General features: G+C 39.2%; 1 protein-coding gene across 1 annotated transcript; it reads right to left on the bottom strand.

Annotated features, from left to right (window-relative positions):
* Positions 1 to 2322: 2322 nt before the first annotated feature.
* LOC103264089 (guanylate-binding protein 7-like) lies at positions 2323 to 15859 on the bottom strand. Its single transcript, XM_008061738.1, has 10 exons — positions 15670 to 15859; positions 11859 to 11986; positions 9844 to 9953; positions 9447 to 9643; positions 8866 to 9111; positions 7635 to 7915; positions 5695 to 5907; positions 4501 to 4603; positions 3975 to 4168; positions 2323 to 2782 (listed from the first exon to the last, which is right to left on the bottom strand). Exons 1-10 carry the CDS (start codon positions 15857 to 15859, stop codon positions 2576 to 2578), a joined length of 1869 nt encoding a protein of 622 aa, XP_008059929.1. The 3' UTR covers positions 2323 to 2575.
* Between the last annotated feature and the right edge of the window lie 706 nt (positions 15860 to 16565).

Below are 16565 nucleotides of genomic sequence, written 5' to 3' on the forward strand. Positions count from 1 at the left end.
AACCCCTAGGCATTCTAAAATAGAAACAGTGGGAACATGTTTTCTAACCAGCACACTGAATTTAGAGGAAACAGTTGAATCCTGTCTTGGTGTCAGGATCAGCCAATATATTGAAGCATGCCTTGATGACTATGTTACCACAGCTGCTGTTGACCACATGGACATTGAAGAGGCCATAGACCTCCTGATATTGGCTTGTCAGCTCTCTTGCTTCCTTAAGCTATTTTCAGATTCTTGAAAGGGGTCTGATTTATTTTCTTTAAATTTTTAACAAGTTTTTATATTACCTTACCATTTGTCACTGAAGCATTTTCTTTAGAAATACATTCTGTAAAATATACTCAATAAAACAATGGTAAAGTGGAAGATTTACACGTTTCTGGTACTTTTCTCACTATTATACCATTACACTGTGAACCAAAGGCAGTGACTGCATTTTTAGGTGATTTTCATGGGTGTGAAGCTTGAGGAACACAGTTCATGGAGGTCTCTGGTTCCTTGGACAGAACAGGGAAGCAGGTTCAGATCAGTGTCAAGTCTTTATCACCTCAGTGAGTCCCTGTTACGCTAGTTCCTCAAGCTGTGTTCTGTGTTTTTTGCAGACCCTAGAGATCATGTAAGGTAGTAAAAACATGGGCCCTATATCGGCTCAAGTGTTTCTTTGCTGATAATTTTTGAACACTTGATGATTGTGTGGTGGGCTTTGATGATGATGAGAAGATTAAGTACCTGAGATCAATAGGCAGTAGGGGAGACAACTGTAAACCAGTCATTCCAGTTCTCAAAGTTATGTAAAAGGGCTATGGTAGGAATGACAACATGGCATAATAACAGCGCAGAGGAGGGGCACCATCTCAGGAAGTCAGGAAATTGGAGATCTTTTCATCTGATGGGTATTGGGGAAGGAAGCACGGGTATTTTTTTTTAAATTTTGTTTTTGTTTCTGTTTCTGGTTTTTTTTTTTGCCAATTCTGTACTTTGTGTGACAAAGTAACAAAAAGTGTGAAGCTTGCAAAATGACAAGAAGTTCAAGCTAGCCACAGAAGAGTCTAATACACTAGACAGCTAGAAAGGAAGTCCATAAAAGTTGAGTCGCTCTTGAGGAAAAACGTCTTTCTTCCTCATCAACATGATCAGTTTGGACTGGAATTCAGAGGCTATTCCAACCAACTGCCCCGGTGACTTTATAATCAGAAACAAATCAGAGACTGAAATTTCAAGGCCTGATTGAAAGGTCATAATGAAAACAAGTCTAGGGTGCATATCTTATACTTTTTAGTTCCTTTTTCCAGTCAGTAGACTCTTTTTGTTTCCCCACACTCTTGCCATCTTAACATCTATCAGATGTGCTGTTCCTTGCAAACCATAGAAGTAAAGCAGGTACCTCAGAGTTTTACTTTGCAGAGCTCTAATTGTCAGTACAGTGAATTATCACTATTTTGTCTTATAGTTCTGCCTTTTTTTTGACTTGGAGTCTCACTCTGTTGCCCAGGCTGGAGTGCAGTGGCATGATCATGGCCACCGCAGCCTTGACCTGCTGGGCTCAGGCGATCCTTCTCCCTCCGTCTTCCAAGTAAATTTCTGCCCATTTTTAATGGGGCTATTGCTTCTTCTCTTATTGACTTTTAAGTGATACTATAATTTTAAAAATATTCTAATTGTCTGTGATACAAATTATAAATATTTTCTTTATTCTGTCATGTATCTTTCTTGCTTTGTTTATATCTTTTCTATGGGTAATTTCACGTTTTCGTTAATCTTTTGTATCTTCCTTTTATTTCATACTGAAAAACAGTTGCTATATTTTAGTACTATTTTCAAAATCTTCCACGTTATCTACTTTTAAAAGTTTAGTTTTTTGTATTTAAATCTTTTAAACATTTGAAATTAATTTGAGTATACAATATATATGGGAGACTCCACTTTTTTTCCGATATGGCTTCTATTAACTGAACATTCCATATTTGTTTTGCTAACAGAAGTGCCAAATTTGTCATTTACTAAACTTCTTATGTGAATTTTTGATTTCTAAAAATTATTAGTTTATTATTTTAGCAAAACTAATAATTTTATCAGTTTTTAAATCAAACTTTTGAGTCTGCTTTATTGATGTTTGAATACTCTGGTGCCAGTATCGCTGTGCTAATTGTTGGAATATTTTAACATGCAGTTACAGGTAGCTGCCACTTATATTCTTTCTTAGATAGAGTTGCATTTAGTATTTTGCTTATGGTTTTTAATATATACTGCACAATAAATTTGCCTACTTCCAAAAACATTTTACATATTAATTGGAATCACATTGAAATGCACACACTGAGGTTTAAGAATTGATATATTTACTTTGATCTATAGTTATACATTTTTTGTTGTGTGTTTTCAGTAACATTTAACATATTTTTATACAAATTTAAAACATTCCTTATACATTTTTTTCAGAAGCATTTATGTTGATAGTAGTGCAAATTTGGTATTTTCTTCCATTATATTTTCTCACTTGTTTCCCATTTCTTTAAATTATTTTAATCAAAAGTAATTTTGTCTTTTGAATGTCATTAACAGAAAATTTGTCTATTTAATTCTTGAGCATTTTCTTCCCTTCACTAGCTAACTTAATAATTTCAGGTAGTGCAGCAATTAACACTTTCCCAGCCATCTCAATTTTCTGTGACAACTGCTCATTTTTTTTAGCTGCTTCAATCTCTTTTTTTAGTCGATTTATCTCTGCATTCAATTCTGCAGCTTTCTTTTTAAACCCTTCAGTAAGCAGTTCATCTTGGACCTATAAAGGAGAAAAAGTTCACTTTTGAAAATCCTGGATTATCAAGAGTCAGGAGTTTGTACTTCACAACCAGGAGCTAAGCCTGTGTGTCTACTTCATTAGACTGCTCTTTGGAGGTTGTCCAGTGTGTCAATATGTGTGAACCTGGTGTGGGAGTATCCATGGCTTACACTTTCCTAAAAGTTTCCTCAGCACCATCTCACTGGGGTTGGGGAGACGTTAGAACTAGATCAGGACTGATCATATTGCCTGTAGCGCATTTCAGCCCCAACGATGCCCTTTGGGAAGGAATGTAGCTACTTCTCAGTTCCACTGGAAGTAGTCTGGTACAGCCATCTAAGAAAATATGGTAACTGCTGACCCAGTAAATTTTATTACGCTCCAGTTCAGACCAAGGAAATAATTTTTCTCTGTGCTTTATAGTAACCCCAGGTTACTAAGGCAGATTTGGAAAGAAATGTAGGAAGTTTTAGAGCTTTCAGTACCTTGCATTTTATATCGCGATTACTCTGATATTTTCTTTTCTTTTTTTTTTTTTGAGTTGGAGTCTCACTCTGTCGCCCAGACTGGAGTGCAGTGGCCGCTCCCGGCCACCACAGCCTCGACCTGCTGGGCTCCGGTGATCCTTCCGCCTCAGCCTTCCGAGTAGCCGGAATTACAGGCACGAGCTACCACGCCCAGCTGATTTTTTGATTTATTGTAGAGATGAGGTCTCGCTGCCCAGGCGGGTCTCGAACCCGCGGGCTCAGGCAATCCACTCACCTCAGCCTCCCAAAGGCGCGGGATTACAGACTGAGCCACCAAGCCCGGCTACTCTGATATTTTCAAGACCAGACGATCTATTTCAGGTCTCTTTTGATGATTGTACCAAGAATCCTAAGCACTATAGGACCAGAGGACTAAGGCCTTATTCAACTACAGCCCATAAGACCACTATTTAATCACCACAATAGCAGCCCAGTTTCCTCAGGGACCTTATTTGCACACTCCACAGTCTAACACTCCAGAGGTGCCAGAATGTTGTGGATTTCAGCACTTCAAAAAGATCCAGATGGATCTGAGGCACTTAGTGAATCACATGCCATTTCAGCTTCCTTGTTAGAGGACAAATTTGCCTAGAATTTTGTCCAACCCTTCCTGGAGAACCAGGGCATTGTCTGTCCGGCACTGCCCAGGTCCTGGTTGGACTTACCTTTAGGTAATGCTCCAGCATACTTTTCAACATTATCACAAAGTTTTCTTGATCCTTCTTAAACTTCTCTCTCAGATGGGCTATATTTTCTTGGTGACTTCTCTCTTGAGCCTTCATCTTTTGCTTTTGCTCCTCCTCTTTCTGTCTTAGCTGTTCTCGTTCCCGCTCAGCTTTTTCCTTCTCTGCTCTCACCACTGCCCCCATGCAAATTTTAAAAGGGAAGAAAATAACAGGTCAAACGTAATGCTCTTGAGTGCAGAGATCAAACCTACTTTGAAAAGGTGACCAGAAAATCTCTGAATTCATTTAATGGCCACTTCACCTAGGAAGATTTCAGAATGTGATGTCCGGGTGATGTATAACCACAAGTCTCTTTGTTATTTTCAGATACAACAGAGTGTGCTTTTCACAGAAGGAGAGGAAACTTCTTGTTTTAGGAATGTCTTCATGAAGGCTTTCAAGAAAAAGGCTTTGCAGGAACCTGCACGCCCCCCTGAGAGCTGAGCTCTGCCCCTGCTAAACCTACCTTCTAAGGCCTTCTTTTCAGTGGTAAGGGCTTTGTCTGACAGCAGAATGGATTCCTCTACTGTTGCCTGAGACTTCAGGAAATTTTGGAGGACCTCGTTTGCCTAAAGAATCAACAAAAAGCAAACATATGTCAGGCCACAAAGTCTCCTCTTGGGGATATTATTATTCAATAAAATCTCAAATCTGACTGTGGAAATTTTGTATGCTATAGTGGTTCACTATGGCCACAGTATAAATTCCAGGCCTACTGGCAGGACATGGAAACACCCACTCGTGGCTCCTTCCTGGCTCTCCAGTCCCCTTTCCCATTGAAGTCTCTCCACAACCCACTGCACGTTACAGCCAGCCAGACTTATGTGTAGCTCTATAAACCCGTATTATCCATTGTTGATGGGCATTTGCGTGTTCTTTCGCCTGAAAGCTCTTCTAGCCTTTCTTAACAAAGCTATTGATACTTCTCTTATACCTCCTGGAACCATCTCTGAAGAACTTTTCCTCAGTGGCTATCTGGACTCTGAATGGCTGCCCAGTACTCTAAGCTGTTCTGCCAGCTCGGCATTTGCTGGCTTTGTGACTTTGGGCAACTTATGAACTCCTCTGTGCAAAACATTTTTCAACTGTGTAATGTAGGTAGTAGGAATATGTATTTCATAATATTACTCTGAGGACGAAATGATAACCCAACAAGAGCACCCAAGACCATGTCTGATATATAGGAATTGAGTACTCAACATGAGTTAACAACCACTACCACCAACACCACCATTATTTAATCATCATCATCTTCATTGTCATCATCGTCACCACCATCTTTGCATATCAGTGTGATCACCCTTGCCAGTTGATAATTTTTCTTCATCTCTGGTAAGACCATCAGTATCTTGAGAACAAAGTTGTGTCTCTTATATGGACTTGCACTCCCTGAAATTAGCACAAATACTATCACGTCTGATAAATAAAAGAAATGTTTTGTTTCTTCTGGATTCCTGAGTCTAAATCCTTTTGGGGGGTAAAAATTTCTGGTTTATCTAAGTGTATCTAATTGTGTATATAAAAACTTAAAATGTTAAGATATGGTCATACTCTGCTTTCTCTCCACAAATGGTGCTGTGGCCTTAGATTTTCAGAATGAGAAATAAAGACCCTCTCAATATACTTTACTGCTCATCCGTCCACCCCCCTTGTTCCTCACCTTAACTCCTTTCCTGGACACTATGTTATAGTCTTGTTCAAACTTTTTCTTTGCTTCTAAGTATAGCTTGTGTCCTCCAGAAGCAAAAAAAGTTCCTTCTGACAGGGTTTTCATCAGGGGTTTTGAAAGCTTCTCAAGCTCAGCCTGGCAATACTCGAGAGATGCCCTTTCATTTTGCTCTAAGAAATCTTCCTTCTTTATCTCTATGGTTACCTGCCAGGAAAATAGAGGGACATGCGTCAGAGATAAACTATTAGAAGCGAAGGTCCAACTGTGATCCTCTTGAGAGAAGCAGTCTGATGGTCTCAGAGTGGACTGGCATGTGACATAGACCAGGAGTCAGAAGAGTTGCCTTAATCCCAGTTCTGCTCAATTATCTGTGACCTGTGGAAAGTCCCTTAACTCCCTTAGTTTGAGTGTCTATTTCTGTAAAAGGTGGTATTGGAGAAGACATGAACTCTGTGGTAGATTTAGTGTTAGTAAGAGTAACAGTGATCCATTCATTGACAATAAACAATAGAAAATTCAATCACAACTGGAAGTCGAATTTCCTCAGAGAAGGAGGATCCTATTCATAAAAATATATGCATAACAAAAGCCTTACAGCACTGAGTTAAATGTACTCTGACTAGAGTTTGGAACTCTCCATGAATTTTTAATAAAAATTTACTGTAATAAAAATTTGGGTGAAGATGTAGGAATAGAAATTTTCTCTGTGATTGAAAATTATAATCCAGCTGACTTTCTGAGACTTTCTGGAAATGAACAAAGTGAGTTTTCACTTGTAGGTGGATCAAAGACAAATTTAATGACAATGTGTTTGTGGTAATGAGAATTAAGGGCCATTGCCTACTGGACTCTGGTGTGGTCATGCATTCTTGGAGCTATGGCACTGCCGTGTTTCCTGGCTTTGACCCCTTCTGGTACTTTGAGGAGGTGAATCTCCTCTTTCTCTCTCTCTAATATATTTTCTAAATAAACTATATTTTCAACAACAAAAAAAGAGAGAATTAGGATGTTCCCCCAAATTTCCTTTCCTGAGGAATACATGCTGTATAATCCCCGGGCTTATAAATCTGATGAATTTTATCTCAGTGGTTAGGTTATGTTACATGGCACAAATTTACTTTAAGAAATGGAGGCAATGGTAGGGTGTTGAGGAATAAGCCACCTTAGATAATCACATGGGATCTTTAAAATCATAGTTTGTCCCAGCTGTTGGCAGAAGAAAGTCAGAGATTAAAACATGAAAAAGATCGAATGCTCCATTGCTGGCTTGAAGATGGAAGGGAGAATGTGAAGCTATATGAAGAAGCACCACCAGTCTGACAGCCAGAAAAAAAAGGGGTGCATCAGTCCTACAACCAGAAGGAAATGAATTCAGCCAGCAACCTGAATGAGCTTGAGGCTCCCCGGGGTTGCTGATGAGAGTACATTCTAGCTGAAACCTTGTTTTCAGCTTTGCGATGCCCTGAGCAAAGCATCCAGACCTACTGTGCCTAACTTTTAGCCTACAGAAACATGAGCTTATATATGTTTGTTGCTTTAACTTAATAAATTCCATGGTAATTTTTAATTCAGCAGTAGAAAATTAATAGAGTTCTTTTAGTAAGCTATAGACTCACTGTTACTGATGACAATGATTCCCTCTTTCAGGGTCTTGGTCTTTGTGTTGGCGAGAATATAAGAGCAGAAATTTTTTGATTGAACCTGGAAATTCCTATCCAGCTGACCTTCTGACACATTCTCCATATGAAATAAACATATTTTTGCAATTTGTTGGCCAAAGACAAAGCACTTCTGTTTTAGAAAGCAACCCCTATAGAGTCCTGTCATTCACACAAATCCAGGCTCTGTCTACCATTGTAAGAACGTGAGTTACTGAGTCAAAAGCATCATTCCAGAAGGGGTCAGAAAGGAAAAATACTAAGACAAATTACCACAAGCTGCTTCTGGAATTCCTGATTTTCATCCTTGAAGGAGCGCTCCATGAACACTGCAATGGCTTCCTTCTCACAGGCCGTATGCTCATCCAACAGCTCCTGGAGTGTGTCTGTGGGAAGCCTCAGTCGCTGGGCCATCTGATGGCTGTAGTGGTCGGCTGCCTTCTGCACAGCTGCTGAGTTCTCAAGCCAGGCCAGAGTTGTCACTGCATTCTCCAAACAGGGCACCTCTCCTTTCTTAATGACATCCACGTAAGTCACCACTAAAGTCCGAAGTCCTGAATGAACCAGGACATTTTGGAATAAATGTTAATTTTTCACTAATTGGTTTGTGGTTTCATGAAGCAGATTTCTAAAATTGCAAAATATTCTCAATGAATATTTCTGTTATTTTTTCCTTTTAAAAATTCACCCCTTTCTCACAGCATTGTTGTTTTTCCTATTCTCGCTCTCTCATTCAGTTCTTCATGTTACAATTTAAATTACTAATTGCAAATAACATGCTCATGGATACCCTGGAAAAATACAGTCCCAGTCAGAGAAAATAAAAAAAGGAATAAGTTAGATAGGCAAGAAAAGGTACATAAATAAGACCAGCTACATAATTTATGTGGGCCAGTACAAAGTAAATATGTGGGGCCACTACTTAAAAAAATATAATCAAGAGTTCAAAACATCTTGTCCAGTGTTAGTGTTGTAGCCAATGAGGGTTATTCAAGGTACAATTATTGCTAAGAATTCAGAACAGTGCAATGACTCAGAGCATTAAACCAAGCATGGACCCATCTCAGGCATGGCACTACTAAGCTGCAAAAGTCACTGCCCATGAAGCCTGCCTGTACATATGATTAAATGTAATTTTGATTCAAATTTACTACAAGGTTGTGGGATCTCAAGTTCTTCTATTATTTGACTTGCATAAATTCACAAAATATCTTCTACATAATTACTGACAAGAACTTACTTCTTAAAATGTGAATATTCTTTAACTGCATTGTGCTTTTTTTAAATCAGTGAATTAAGTTATTGAAATATACTAGGTTTCACTAAACACATATAAGGATACTTTAACAAGAAACATGCTTCTTTTTATGGCATGAACATCTGCTTCTCCACATTTAGATACAGACGAAAAGCAAAATTATTCACAATCCCTCGATATAATCAAAGTTTTACCACTCAAAACTGAGTATAGAGAAGTGCTTTAAGGCAAAGGTAGTAGACTCACTGCTCCCAGTGACAACGATGCCCCCTCTCAGGGTCTTGGTCTTTGCGTTGGTGAAGATATAAGAGCAGAACTTTGCTGACTGAGTCTGGAAATTTTTATCCAACTGGTCTTCTGTCACTTTCTCCATACTAAATAATAGAGATTTGTCATTTGTTGGCCGGTCAAAGACAAAGCACTTCCGTTTTGGAAAGAAATGCCTGATGCACTCTCTGGGCATGTTGGAATTTGGAGTTTTGGGATTCTTGCCTGCAGAAGTGGAGAAACAGCAGTAAGGCAACAGCCATAAGGAAGTGGGCTGAAGACTTTCATTTTCAGAAATCTGTGCAACATTTCAGCTTCTGTGCCTGGAAATCTTCTTTATTCCAAACATGTGCTACCTCATTGGAAATCAACTTGTGACAGTCACCAAAGGTGAGGAAAATCTGTTGTTTCTATTCAGAGATGAGACTGAAGGAAGCATTTCTGGAGAGGAGGTGGAGACACCTTCCCATGTATAGATATTTATGATGGAATGGAATTTGATGTGCATGGAGATCCCATCCCTCACTAACCCTTCCCCCACCGAGGCAATGCTCTGATACCTGAAATCAGCTTCAAAGCATCCTCCAGGTATTCATCTTCCGTGATTGTGCATTCCTCTATCTTCATCTCCAGGGTGAAATCCCGAACAGTCCAAACAAAGTCTGGAAAGAAACTCACAAAATCGGTGGAGTCTTCACCTTCACCGGGTGTTACAGAGGCTTTTGCCCTTATCAGCTGTGTTAGTTCAGTGACATAGCTGGGAACTTAGCTAAGGAAGGAGAAGTGTCCTACACCACACTTTTCAGATCTCACTTGGAAATCAATTGTATAAACATTCCTTTTGCCCTGTGTCCTCTCTCAACTATGACAATTGAGTCATAGGAAAGATGAAATAAGTCTCAGTTGCCATATTGGCAAACTCCATAAATCTTGGTAGTTCAGTTTCTAGAAGGATACTGCAGCTGTTCCAGGGCTTGGTGGTTGATGGTACTCATGCTGTTGTAGACAAAGGCGCTGCTCAAAAGCACAGACAGGGCGAAGATCCATGAGTCATTCTTAGGGTCACTCTAGAAAGCACATTCGAAAAACAGAAAAGAGACTGCTACTCATTCACTGACTTTTTCATTCATTAATACACCGACTAGAACATAGTAGTCATTAAAGAACTCACATGAAAGAGCAGGCATTATTTCTTTAGCAAATTTTTCACCATGGCCAACATTAGAAATACAATGTAATTTAATTAAATTTAACAACTCTTCATTGTGCATCTACTATCTACAGGGTGGTTGCATCTGGTTGTGTGGATGCAAAATTCCATGTGACAGTCTCTGCCCTCAAGAAGATGACTTTCTGGATGGACAGACTAATCAGCAAACATACAACTGCAGTTAAGCAAATAGTCTCCACCAGGAGTGGAACCAAAAGCTACAACGTAAAAGAAAAAGGAGTACATTTAACAAATGAAAGCGAGCACTCTGTGAATTAAGAACAAAAGGAGGATGCATCTGACTGTGAAATCATGACAGTGAGTAAAAAAAGTTGGGCGTTAAAAAAATGATAGAACGTGGACTTGTGGAAATTAAGGGGTAATTTCCCAGGTAGATGTCCCAACACAAGCTGAGTCAGGATAGCTAAAGCACACTCATATACAGGTGTTGTAGAGTTATTCCATCTGACTGGAGACGTGTTCAGATGTGTGGGTGTGGAAGACAAGGTTAGAAAGAGAACAAGATGGTCTTAAAGGTGAGGGTAGTAGTATGAGTTCTTACCCAACTCATGCCACCTGTTCACAGCTTAGCAAGCAGTTCTGCTGCCATTAGTCATTTCTTATTTGGTGTGCTTTGCTTTGTTTCCTTGTACAAATGCAATCACATAAAAAAGAAGCGAGTTAAGGTCTATTTCACAGTCAAGTCCATTTTCTTTCTTTCTTTTTTTTTGGCTGGGATGAGGGAAAATTGGAGTATCATTAATTAACTAGAAGTAAATTTGAGGGTTCTGGAAGAGGAAGTAAGGAGACAGTAGTTTTTGTTTTAGTGGAAACAAGTGCAGAAAAGGAATAATCTTATTACATTTAAATATAAGATATGATGAAGTTGTGAAGCCTAAGTGGCATTCTTTCTATTGCTCCTTATCTTCATTTATATTGAGAATTTCAAAAGTTTTTTAAAAATTAAAAAATATTAATTTCTAGATTTTCCTCATTTTTTGCAATAATGGAAGCCAATGATCAATTACTACTACATCTAATGTAGACTTGAGCTAATATAAAAAAGGAGAAACGACTATTTGCAACAGTCTAATATAACTTACCTGAAATTATCCTCTTTCTAATGCCTTTTATTGGTCAAGATCAGGCTTTTTAGAAATTATTGAAGAATAAATTTCCTAAAACCAGAAATCTGGACTAAAAATCATTATGCATGTTCCTGGCAAAGCTGAAATTTTTATGTAGATCTTTTTAAACAGATCACTTCAAATGTAAAATTCTTATGTCTAGGTTCCTATATCCAACTTCATCAATTCACACACTTTAACTGGTAGCTCCCACTTACTGGATGGGATGCAGTTTAGATGCTATTTTCTCAGGGAACTCTCTGACTCACATGACTGAGTTGCATCCATGCACCATTTACTGATCATACAATGTACTTACTGTCTCCTCAGCTAACCTCTAGGTCTTTACTGTGTTCACGGCTGTGTCTGTATTACTTGGCAAGACAGCTCTAGATTGAGCTGCTCAATAAGTATTTATTCAATTATATATTAGCCACAGTGTTAAAAATAAGATGAAAATCTAACCCTAAGATACTAATACATTTCTGATCTCAAAACAGTTAAGGGTAAGAGAATTTAACCCTGTTATCCATCATTTGCACTTACAATTTGCAAGAATATGTCACAGAAGCTGAATTAAGATGGCGAATTAAAAGGCATGACCAAAGAAATGCTTCCACGACTCTCTGTCTTACCTTTTTCACATCACCCAGGCCCTCAGTGTCCAGAAGGACCAAGGTGTGGTTTTGCTTGATTGGGTGGGGTACACACCACATCCAGATGCCCTTGGTTTTAGATCTCACCGTGGAGCCCAGAGGGAAGCCTGCAAGGGAGGAGGAGAAGCAATATCCAGTACAGGAGACTTTAGGCAGCCCAGAACTACAACGGGTAGACTTGTAAGAATGTCAGTGCCTGGCAGGGAGAAGGTTTGCTTCCGTTTCCATAAGGACAGCCAATCCAACCTTTGGACATATTTATAGCTTTTGAAAGAAATATTTTGTGTCCCCTACTCATGTCATTCCTTCAAAGGCTCAAATGATGTCACATTATAGAAGCAATGTATACGAGCCTGTGTATTTGTGCTGATGCACAAAAGGAAATGAAAAGCATAGATAAATAGAATCAAAGTGATGGCTGAGGTGAGAGATGACTGAGAGGAGAATGTATGTATCCACTCTTCTTTGTGCTTCCGTTTCATTCATTGTGGCCATGTTAAGAGAAGACTGCCTAAATGGAGGAGACACAGACACAGGAAGGGCAGCACTGGCAGTCCCTCCAGTCCACTTCTGACGAAACGGGCTTCCAGTAATGGGGCAGTGAGGACTGCATCTTGAAATGTATAGCAGAATTCATAATGCAGGGCTCTGAATGCCTACATAATATGGCCCAACTTTTGACAACAAAGTCACTTAGGTTTTGAGATAAATAGTGACAAAACCAAAAACAGACCAGAACTACAATGGGTAGACTTGTAAGTATGTCAGTGCCCGGCAGGGAGAAGGTTCACTTCCACTTCCATAAGGACAGCCAATCCCACCTTTAAACATATTTATGACTTTTGAAAGAAATATTTTATGTAAGTGAGTTGAGAGCAGGAATAGAGGAATAATTAGGAATGGAGATTCTGGAGCAGTTAAAAGGGTTCTAGAATTTTAGAGACAGGATAGACTCTTGGACCCTTCAGTCCAGTGGCTCATTTTGTGGATAATGAAACTGAAACTTGGAAACTGTAACTGGTCGGCCCACCTCGTTACACATAACAGTCTGCCCTTCCACACAGTGTCCTGACTTGGGTCTGGTGCTCTGTGGGCTACACTGAGCTCCTGGCACAGGTGGACAGTCTGTTGTAACATGGTGATCAATTAGGGTGCAATAGTGGGCTAGAGAATGAAGACATTAGTACAGTTTGGAGATGAAAAGAATAGGAGAGTTGTGAAAGAGAGAAGAGGTTCATTAATCTGCAAAGGTTTTATGTGTCGCTGAGGAAAGGCTATAATTTCTAGCATGGCAAATAGGATTTCGAGATGTCAGTTATCTTTGTTCACCTCACATTTTTCCCTGTTGGATTTGCCTTTCACTCTCTTCTCCCTGACCAATTCCTTACGAGGTTGACCTCCATGGCCTCTATCTGCAGAGCTTCCTCGTCGTCAGCTTCTGGTGAGATTCACATTCAGGAGAGACCAGTGCGAATGGAAGCACATACATGTTTTCCCTCACTCTCCTGCTACTGTCCCTCAGTATCCCAGTGGCTTATTCTTTCTCAGGTCACAGCTCCTTTCACGCTGGCTCATTAATAGCTGTGACAAGCTTCCATGGTCTATTTACCTGTTTGGGTGTAGAGGTGATAATGGATACCCTGTAACTGTTCCTGCTACTCTCAGGGTTCATCTCCATCCCCCATCGTTTCTCTTTATCCTGCCTAAGCCCTGCAAACAGTCTCTCCATTAAACGCTCTCAATCATCCCTTGGGCGGGACATCGGTGTCCAGCCAGGACTTGGACTGATACATTAGCTGGCTTATTAGTTCACAACAAACCCAACCTCTAATGCCCAAAGTGAGAAAAGCAGGGTGTAGTTATTAGTCACAGTCGTAGTCATCACAGGCTTAAAAAGTGGAAAACAAATAAGTCATTGCCCAGGAGAGAGCATGGTGAACTGGTCCTGCTTATAGACTTTAACTAGGATCAGATGTTTTTCTTTCTATAGCTTCCATGACATGGGACAGTGACACAGTCATAATTTGGATATTTAAAATATTCTGAGATTAAGGAATTTCCTCTGCAGAGCACTGGGAAATTACCTCATTATTAATTGATGATGTCATTTTAAGCAGAAAATGCAAAGGATGGTGTTGTAACTCCCAGACTAATATTTATCTCTTAATTTTAAAGATAATTCCTCAAATAAAACCTATGACTTTTGACCAGACAAGGAAAAGTATCTTCCCTGGTCAATAATTCTTTTAAAAGATAGATAAGGATGAAATATTTTGCTTAGAAGCAGTAGAAAATAGAGAAGAAAAAGAGGAGAGATGAGGAGGGAGGAAATGAAGAGTGATAGGGAGAGGAGCAAGAGAGAGAAAAGTGTGGGATTCTGAGAGTTTGGTGGACCACAGTTGAACCCCTAGTGATGCTGAGTCAGAGAGGAAGTAAGACATTTCAAAATAATGGCTGTATATTCTAAACAACCAGAGCCACATGGAGACCCTCCATAAAATCAGTAAGAACCATATGGCACAACCTAGTAATAAAGATTCTGCAAAACAGATTATACAAATTTTAAATAAATATGTAAAAGGTTCTCAAACTTACTTATAGTGAAGCATATGATATTATTCAACTATACAGTCACCAGATTAGCAAAAGCTGAAATGTCTGACATTACCAAATGATGGGAAGGATGTAAAGAAATCTCAATTACTGCTAGTAATTATATAAATTGCACAAAAAGTTGTCTGTCTGATGTTGCATATACGTCTGAACATCCCCACACACACACACCCTTTGACTTTGCAATTCTGCTTCTGGATATATAACAAAAGGAAAGTTTGAGTACTCGTGCACCAAGATATACATACAAAAACATTCATGCTAATCGAGTTTATAAGAAATAAAATCTGAGGATAATATTAATGTTCATCAACAATAAATGCATAACCAAACTAGTATTTTAATGCTTTAAAGTAGTGAATACAAATAAATTACAGATATATGCGAGAAAGTAAATGATGTTTATTAACTTCTTGATGACAAAAACAAACAACATATAAAACTACATACAGTATAATTCCTATTATATAAACTTTAAAAGAAGTTAAAAAGCATCATTTACTTTCTCGCATAGTAAGGCAGCCAGGCTCGGTGGCTCAGCCTGTAATCCCGCACCTTTGGAAGGCTGAGGTGAGTGGATTGCCTGAGCCCGCGGGTTCGAGACCCGCCTGGGCAGCGAGAGCTCATCTCTACAATAAATCAAAAAATCAGCCAGGCGTGGTAGCGCATGCCTGTAATTCCAGCTACTTGGAAGTCTGAGGCGGAAGGATCACCGGAGCCCAGCAGGTCAAGGCTCCATTGCACTCCAGTCTGGGCGACATAGTGAGACTCCAACTCAGAAAAATAAAAAAAATTTAAAAAAATAAAAGTAAGTAAGGCAGTTTTCCAGAAATGACTGTAACTTATTTGAAAGTGATAAACGAGAAATGAGGAAATAATTGCTGGAGCTGAGCTCCTAAGCAAATGAGATTGGATGGGATCAAATAAGACCAGTGTAGCAGAACTTTAATAAGATTGGGATACGTTCTTTACTACTGGACTTAAGAGTGAAACAGATTTTTTTTTTTTTTTTTTTTGAGTATACAGGGTTGAGATTGTAAATTTGGTGGTGAGAATTAGAGGTTTTCTTCACTGAGAAGAGGTATGCTCTTCTTTAAGATGACTCTAGGCGAGGTGTGATCTTCCTGTGTTATCACTAGTTCTAAGCAAATGGCTCCTATCCCAAAAGCACACTCACCACAATTCCTTCCTGCAAGACGATTCATGAGATAGGACTTCCCTGTACGATATATTCCTGTGATGGCCACCACCACCACAGGTTGTGAAATGTTTTCAAGAATCTGCAATGCTTCTGGATTCACTGCCAGCTGCTCCTTCTCGTTTTCCACAAGACAAATGGGGGCCTGCATGGTGGATTCAGATGCCATGGTAACCTGCAAACCCCCAAAAGAGCTGCTCAGTCTAATACAACATCCCAAAGTCATATCTAATGGCTACATAAATCACATATATACCAGCTTTCTTCTTGTGGGCTATGTAGAGCAACTCCTCATGTTTTGCACATTTGTAAGGGAAAAATATGTATCCCAATGTGTCAATGCCCACTACATGCATTATCTTATAATTTATATATTCCATTATGTACATTATCTTATTGATCTTTAAATAAAACCTAAAACAACTTCCTCCAGGGGACGTATAAAATGAATAGAACCAGAAAAGCGAAAGACTTATGATGGAGGTCTTAGACACTAAGATGTTGTGGGCAAGTAGAGGCCAAATGAGACATGAAAATTATGGAAAAGTAGTCAGAAAAGTTTCTAGGAGTTCTAAATCAATATGGAGTCTCACTCAGATCATCACATGTATATCAAATATTACCAGTGCTGGGCACTGGGCTAAGAGCTTAATATGTAGCAATGAACAAAATGGATACAAATTCCTGCCTTCTGGAGCGCTATTCTAGTAGGTAGGGAGGGGAAAGACAGATAATAAAACAAATAAGCAAAGACACATATGTGCTTTAGATGATGGTACGTGCTATAGAAAAGAGAAGCGGGAATAAAAAATTTAGAGTGTGGGGGTTGGGCACAGTGGCTCATGTCTGTAATCCCAGCACTTTGGGAGGTAGAG

The sequence above is a fragment of the Carlito syrichta genome, unplaced genomic scaffold (genome assembly GCF_000164805.1).
Source record: "Carlito syrichta isolate Samal-C Ts95f unplaced genomic scaffold, Tarsius_syrichta-2.0.1 Scaffold305565, whole genome shotgun sequence".
Classification (NCBI taxonomy): Eukaryota; Metazoa; Chordata; class Mammalia; order Primates; family Tarsiidae; genus Carlito; species Carlito syrichta.